The following is an 8,358-nucleotide window of genomic DNA, read 5'->3' as shown; positions in this document are numbered from 1 at the left end:
ATTGTCTTTTATTTTTCTCCCTCACCCCCACCCACCAATGCTTGATGACTCTCCAGATGGCATCTTTCAGTAGGACAGATTTAACTAAGTACCAGTTTAGCTATGTGGTTAGCTAGATCAACAGAGATAACCTCTAGTTTGTTTGATATTATCAATGGCAGCTGAGGTTGTTTCTCATGTCTGAGAATTTCCATTTCTCCCTGTTGAAGAACTATCAACAGGGAGAATTTCCATTTCTCCCTGTTGAAGAACTATCAACAGGGAGAATTTCCATTTCTCCCTGTTGAAGAACTATCAACAGGGAGAATTTCCATTTCTCCCTGTTGAAGAACTATCAACAGGGAGAATTTCCATTTCTCCCTGTTGAAGAACTATCAACAGGAAGAAGAAATGCCAGAGTGACTCTCACTTTGCTTTCAAGACCATTCTCTGTGGCACATAGACATAAGTAGTATAAACATGATGGAATTGGACTGTCATCAATTCAGAATGGTGCCTTCTGAGCCACATTACTGACCTTTCCCTCTTCCACCAATTTGAATTATATTCACTTCAGCCATTGTTATTTTCTATGTTTGTTCTGTAGTTGAGGTTCTTGAAGAGGATTTGGTCATGTTCCATCTGGATTATTGCCTTCAACCTCATATTTGATATAACCATATTTGTTTTACACCCATTTTTTTGCCCAAGATGGTTCTGCATTGGACAGGCTCAAAATATCTTGTATCAGTAATCATAGTGACCCTTCGTGTTTTAGCACACGGTTTCAAATTTTGGCATAAGGCCGGCAATTTTGAAGGAGGGGATGTGTCAATTACATCGATCCCCCAGTGCTCAAATGGTACTTATTTTATTGACCCCAAAAGGATGAAAAGCAAAGTCCACCTTGGCAGAATTTGAACTCAGAATGTGAAGACAGACGAAATGCCACTAAGCATTTTGCCCCACGTGCTAACGATTCTGCCAGCTCAACACCTTCTTAATAATAATAACAATAATAATAATGACAACAACAGTAAAGATAAACCTGGCCCTGCCTGCAGCTGCAAAATGGAAAGGATTAGCATCTGTGGTAAACACCTGTCCTGTTGTTGTCGGGAGGAGTGGGTAGAGATGATGATGATGATGATGATGATGATGATGAATGAGATGACGGTAATCATTATACTTGTTCGTTTCTTTTACAAGCCACAATACCTAAGGAAGGTTTTCAAATATCACACATTTGCATGTGTGTGTGTGTGTGTGTTTGTAATGTAATGTGGTAGAGTAAATACATTTTAGTTAAAGCTTTGTACTTCTCCGTGGCTTCAAGTTCCTTGCTAGACAGGCAATTTTTATATTAACAAAAGCTTTAAATGCTAATATGTCTAAAATATTTTAAATGTTTCTTGATATACCACTTCAGGTAGAAAAAAAAAAAAAACTAGTAATACAAGTAGTCAACTCTAATAGAGAGAGATAGATATCTTCTTCATCATGAATGGCTATGAGGGTCTAGTTGAGGATGTAGGAATCAAAGGGGCCCATTGGTAAAAAAAATGGTTGAGAAACACTGGCTCACCTGTGTCTTTGGAACTTTGAGGAAAATGGAGCTGAATCAATCTGGTTTTCCATTTTTTTTTTTCTTTGCATAGCATGACTATGTAGTAAGATGCTTGCTTCTCAACCACATGGTTCCGGGTTCAGTCCCACTACCTGGCACCTTGGGCAAGTGTCTTCTACTCTAGCCTCGGGCCGACCAAAGCCTTGTGAGTGGATCTGGTAGACGGAAACTGAAAGAAGCCTGTCGTGTTTATGTCCCTATAACTTAGCAGTTCATCTAAAGAGAATGAGAGAATAAGTATCAGACTTCAAAAAATAAAGTCCTGAGATCAATTTGTCCAACTAAAACCCTTCATGGTGGTGCCCCAGCATGGCTGCAATCAAATGACTGAAACAAGTAAAAGATAACTGATATCGTGTCTCAACATCTTATGGCCAGACGCTCCTCTTGCTGCTAACCCCTTTGGTTACCCCCTAACAATATGCAAGGACTCAGTTTACCTGTTCTAAAGCCATTCCTGGAATAATATGTGTGTGTGTGTGTGTGTGTGTGTGTGTGTGTATAAAATATATATATTTATGTTCTTGTGTACTAAATAACAGAAATGGTTTCAGTTCTTGTGAAAATGATAAACAAAGAGGTCTAGTTGTTTAATCTACTGTGAAACGGATTATCTAAGCTGATTATGTTTACATTTAAAGAAGTAGGTAGATTATCCTGTATCCAGTTTTGTATGTTCGGTAAAGAACTTATTATTTTCCTAAGACTCTGAAGTCTTATGATCTGTTGCATTCTAGCCATGGCCAACCATTTTATTTTTCCTTATGCCTACATTACTCTTTCACTTGTTTCAGTCATTTGACTGTGGCCGTGCTGGAGCACTGCCTTAGTCAAGCAAATCGACCCCAGGACTTATTCTTTGTAAGCCTAGTACTTATTCTATTGGTCACTTTTGCTGAACTGCTAAGTTTCGGGGATGTAAATATACCAGCATCGGTTGTCAAGCGATGTTAGGGGGACAAACACAGACACACAAACATATACGCACATACATATATACGACAGGATTCTTTCAGTTTCCGTCTACCTAATCTACTCACAAGGCTTTGGTCAGCCCGAGGCTATAGTAGAAGACACTTGCCCAAGGTGCCACGCAGTGGGACTGAACCTGGGACCATGTGTTTGGTAAGCAAGCTACTTACCACGCAGCCACTCCTGCACCTACTTGATTTTCAATTGAAAAACTGAGGTGCAACTGTATACGGGGCAAAACTGATAACAAGTTTGAATCCGAAAAGGGAGGGAAAATTGGAACCAAGATTCAGCATTAAATTAGGAGTGCAGCTTCTACGCATGAGTAAACATGGTAATTCTACTTGTCTCGGTTCATCTTAATCAGAATAGGTGGGTGCCAAATCATGTGGAAATATTACATGTTTAATTGGGATTGAGGTGATTTGGTGCTTAGCAACAAGAACATCTTAGTACAGCTTTGGTATGATGCTGTAGACCAAGGGACTTTTCTGATGGGTGTGTGACATTCTGTTTATTTAGTCACCTGCGATAATTAAGGATAAAATATATACCAAATTAAACTTTGCGGAAACATACTCTGTTGCTTTGCTGAGATTAGGAACGTCGAAGTATTTCATTAAATGCTTAAGTAATAATCTCTAATAATAATAACTATAACACACACACACACGTATGTATGTGTGTATGTGTGTGCATGGATATATGAATATATATGTGTGTGCATATATATATGTGTATGTATGTATATATATAATCATAGGATTATTTGTATCAGTGGTTTATTGATTTTCCCAGCACGTGATCGGCACTCTTTGGCTAATAGTGCACACACACACACACACACACACACATCAATGTTTCAAATCTTGTTGTTTATTTTTGTTCTTGTTGCTCATGATGCTGCTGCTGCTGCTGCTGACGATGATGATGATGATGATGGTGATTACAATTATTTATGTTTTAAGTAGCTGTGAACCAGTGTCTTACTTTGTCGTGCATATATAGCTGTTTGTTCGCTTCGAGTGTGTATTTTAAACTGCCTAAACTGCTGTGAATATAAATAATTCAAATAAGGAAGGAAACTTTATGATTTGAACAATCTTCAGGTATAAAAATTTATTGCACTCTTTCAAGTATTTGGATTGCATTTTTTGCCAACGTAGAACAACACTCGTTTCTCTGGATTCTGCTGCTTCACTCTATATTCTTCATAATTACCGTTATATACAAACATACAACCACACACAAACACACTAATGTTTTCATATCTGCAGTCTTGAACAGAAGCCTTGTATATTTCCCCTCAGAGAAAGTTCCAGCTGTCTGACAACTTCACTACACACACAGACTGATAAACAAACACACACACTGGTTGTCAGGATATGTAAGGAAGGGACAAGATTCTTTGCTGTTGTCTCGGATGGAAATGTGTTCCTCTGCAAAAGCTGTATGGTTGGCATTATTCATATTCAAGATTTTAGTTTTGCTATAAGCCAGTATTGGAATATTGGAATCTTATTTTATAATCCTGAACAGAGAAAAAGAAAAGGAACCGAAATATAACCAAACTGGAGAAGTAAAGATATGTGTAGATGTATTGATTTAAGTTAAGACAGCAAAATCAGCAAGCATCGAGGAATTTTTATCAAAGAAAATCTCAGGAACATTTTGCCATTTCCATAATCAGGATTTATACATACATAAATATACACACACATGTGCACATGCACACACACGTGTGTGTTATTTTGATTTCTTTTATCTACGTACATACACATGAAAATCCAGTTGGAACTTAAAGCTATTTATTAATAAAATGAAAAGAAGAAAATATAAAAATCAAGTTGATAATAACATGGATATAAAAATTATTTGAATTGTTAAATGCAAAAAAAAAATAATAAGAATAAAATGTACAAAATCTATTTTTGAAATTTTCATTCCAAAAATCTTTTACATTTTCCAACTCTCCAGAGTAAGCAACTATTGACGTATTTTAAATATTTGATAAACACCTCAAGTGAACTGTTAAATCTCTTCACAATTTGAACTATTATAATTCTTGTTGGTGTGGTCTTTATATTTACCTAAAATGTCACCCTGGGACCATTAATTAATTTATTTTCCTCCCTGGTGCCAGAATATTTTTGGACACAATTTTTGAAAATGTCTGATGTTTTTTTTGTCATGGATAAAATCTTAACCAAATGGGATCGCAAACAAGAAATAGTTGATCTGTGGCATTCCTTAGCCTATCGGGCCAAATCAAGACCGAAATCTAAATCATATGCCTTGAATGTGAAAAATAAAATTGGCCCCGTAAAACGGAAAAGAGATGCTTCACTTCAAGCTTGGAAAAACTCCCTTGGGCCTTCATCACAAACTGTGCCTTGCCACAACATATGGAAACCAGCAAATACTTCGGTAACTTACAGGAGATCTTTTTCAAATGATGCCATACACTTGGGTGCAAAGGACTGGAATTGTTCCAACTATTCTGGAAATTGTACCAAACAAAACTCTAAACCCCTTCGTAGGTATCAGAGTTCCCCTATTATGGTTCGACCTGCTACCCCTATAAGACCCTCTGCATGCTCACCCTTGAAAAACTTCAGTTGCCAAACACAAATGGAAAGAAGTCAAAGTGATAAAATTGATAATATTAAAGAATCTAAAACATCACGAGAAACTCCTCCAGTGACTTCTTCAAATGTTCCAATTTTCTGTTTAAAATCTTATTTAACGAATTACACAAAATTGGTAGGTAATTTCTTCATTTCTTTCACTTCTTAACCCTTTCATTATCAACCTGGCTGAAGCCGCCTCTGGATCTGTAGTACAAATGTCTTGTTTTCAAAAGTTCTGAATTGAAATCTTTCACCAAACCTTAGTCACAATTTATGTTCCTAACACTAGCTGAATGATAACTAATTCATTTTACTAAATTCTTTGTTATATTTAAAATAATTGAAAGAAACACAGAGCATCTCAAAATAAATGCAATAACAAAAGGGTTAATTCAGTTCTTTGAGTTAGCAAAAAAGGTGGAGCAGATGATTAGATTCTCTACAGCCTCCAATTATCAAAATTAAGGGTTCTCAACTGGGGTCCTTATGACCCTTAGGGTTTCATATAAGATATTTTTGTTGAAATTTATGTGCAATAAATTGCTTGTACTTCTACAATACATAAATTATTTCAACAATTTCTCAATACAGTTCTTAGCTGCATTTAAATATAAAAATACAATAGGGTTTTTTAATCATTGAATGGCTATGAGGGCCCACTTGAGTAAAATAGGAACCAGAAGGGTCCACAGGTAAGAAATGGTTGAGAACTGTTGACCTAGATTCAAATCCTGCCTATGTTGACTTTTCCTTTCATCTTTCTAAGGGACGTTCATCCAATTAACTGTAGCCCATCTGCTACAAATTTGTGGCCTTGTAATGTTAGGAAGCAACAGCAAATGGAAACATGAAAGAAAGGATAGCCATAGACCAGAATGTCTTTGATTATGAGTTATGCTCACACAGAATTAACCTGGAGATGAAAGATGTCAGGTTTGGTAGAATTACTGGTGCACGGGATAATAGTATTTAGTGTCATTCTTCAATGTTTTGTATTCAATCTGGAAGAAGATTCCATGTCCTTTGTAGGCTGTTCAAGACCAGTGAGATCAACAGAGTTGATGCAGATTGATGTTCTTGGGCAGCTGCCAGTTGATGGCTATGAATTTCTTTCCTGTTCAAAACACATTGAACAAGGAAGGAATTTGAGGTGGTTGATGTTTTTGGTAGTAATTATGGTGCCGGTTGGTTAGTGTGGCTGTAAGATGAGGGGATGCTGTCTAAATGGCAAAAGGAGGAGAGAGTTGAGTCAGATGAGCCTTGGAGGCAGAGGGTATCATGCTAGCCAATACAGTTCAATAAATATATGAATAAATTCTATATTTGTTGTCAAATATTTTCTCATCTGATTACAACTGCAATGTGTGTGTGTGTGTGTGTGTGTGCGTGCATGCAATTAAAGAAAGAAAAATTTGCCAGTATGATTTTCAAAAAAATCAAATATTGAAAACGAATGTTCCTTTACAACTTATTCATTATGTCATGCACGTATTACACATATGATGTAAACATGTAATGAAAATATAACTGGGTTTTCTCTTGAAATATATAACTGGGTTTTCTATTTTTTGTTCTTCTTTGTGAGTTCCTTGCAGTCACTCAAGGCCTCTATGGTTGACGGAGTCATTCCGATGGAATTTGTTGTGTTTTTACTCTTTTACTTGTTTCAGTCATTTGACTGTGGCCATGCTGGAGAACTGCCTTTAGTCAAGCAAATCGGCCCCAGGACTTATTCTTTGTAAGCCTGGTACTTATTCTATCGGTGTCTTTTGCCGAACCGCTAAGTTACGGGGACGTAAACACACCAGCATCGGTTGTTAAGTGATGTTGGGGGACAAACACAGACACACAAACACACACATATATATATATACATATATACAACGGGCTTTTTTCAGTTTCCGTCTGCCAAATGCACTCACAAGGCTTTGGTCGGCCGGAGGCTATAGTAGAAGACACTTGCCCAAGCTGCCGCACAGTGGGACTGAACCCGGAACCATGTGGTTCATAAGCAAGCTACTTACCACACAGCCACTCCTACGCCTGTGTGTATGTCCCTTTTTTTTTCATTTCCGTTCTGTAATCAACGGTGTAGCACCCATTCTCCACCTTTTCAGGTGCTCCCCCCACCTATAAAAATGCCGTCTGGGAAGGACCCCCTGACAAAAAAACCTTTTCTCTCCCAGCTACACTACTGTCTGATGTATTTGGACGATTCCATGTGCATTCAAGTTTTCTCTGAGAAAGGGTTGCTTTTGCATTACCCCTATTCATATCCACCTTTAGCCTCTCAAGACCCTTTTAACGGTGTGACCCAAGCAATCCAGAGAGAGGGGCTGGGGACTTATTACTTTTCTTGGCTGTGAAAGGATGAAAGGCATAAGTTGAACTTGATAAAATTCGAACTCGGATCTTAGAACCAAATTCGAACTCGGAATTTTTCTCTCCGCTGTTCCAACGCCTCTACTAGTTCGTTGCTTTCCCAAGTCTTCGACTCAATGCAACATTTCACGAGGCGGTGTTTTTATTGAATTTTTTTCTGGTGTAACACTAATGTGAATATATAATCTAATGTTCTGTCTAACATTTATGATATTTCGATAAACTGCTAGCAATAACGCAACTACCACCAAAACAACCAGCCCAGCCATCACCACCAACAACAACACCAACAACAACAACGATCGTAAGATAAACAACTAGTGCAATAACAACAGCAACATGAATCTATCAAAAATAAATCAAAAGCTCAATGAAAGATGAAAGAAAATAAACTAAACAACAGGGAAACTGTTTGATGTTTTCTAAACAGACATGTTTTAGTCGTGGTTCTATGTAAAGAACAATTCAAACATTGATACAAGTATAAAATTAGGAATTCTAAACAGTGTGTGTCTGTGAGATGGTTCATGTAATGTGTGTATTGTATTCTGTGTAGATGTAACGATGGCTGTGTGTGTGTGTTTGTATATGCGCGTGCGCTTCTCTTTCTCTCTCATCCATATTTATTCGTCGTATACGAGTTGCACCCCAGTTTTTTTTTTTTTGTTTTTGTTTTTTTCAATCAAAATCAAATATAAAATAATGCGATATATACACGGGTACCCTCGGTGTTCGTGTCCTTACAAATACCCGCACAGAATCTGTGTA

At 37.3% G+C, this 8,358-nt stretch overlaps 1 protein-coding gene across 1 annotated transcript in view; it reads left to right on the top strand.

The window, feature by feature from the left end:
* The first annotated feature begins 4,717 nt into the window (after positions 1-4,717).
* Positions 4,718-8,358, top strand: part of LOC106869150 (nostrin) — a 57,689-nt gene continuing 54,048 nt past the window's right edge. The window contains exon 1 of the mRNA XM_052970311.1: positions 4,718-5,341. Within this exon, the coding sequence (XP_052826271.1) occupies positions 4,748-5,341 (594 nt within the window). The 5' untranslated portion in view covers positions 4,718-4,747. The remainder of the gene's footprint in view (positions 5,342-8,358) is intronic.

The sequence above is a fragment of the Octopus bimaculoides genome, chromosome 9 (genome assembly GCF_001194135.2).
Source record: "Octopus bimaculoides isolate UCB-OBI-ISO-001 chromosome 9, ASM119413v2, whole genome shotgun sequence".
Taxonomy (NCBI): domain Eukaryota; kingdom Metazoa; phylum Mollusca; class Cephalopoda; order Octopoda; family Octopodidae; genus Octopus; species Octopus bimaculoides.
The sequence above is the reverse complement of the archived record's forward strand: the minus strand, read 5'-3'. Positions and strand labels throughout refer to the sequence as shown.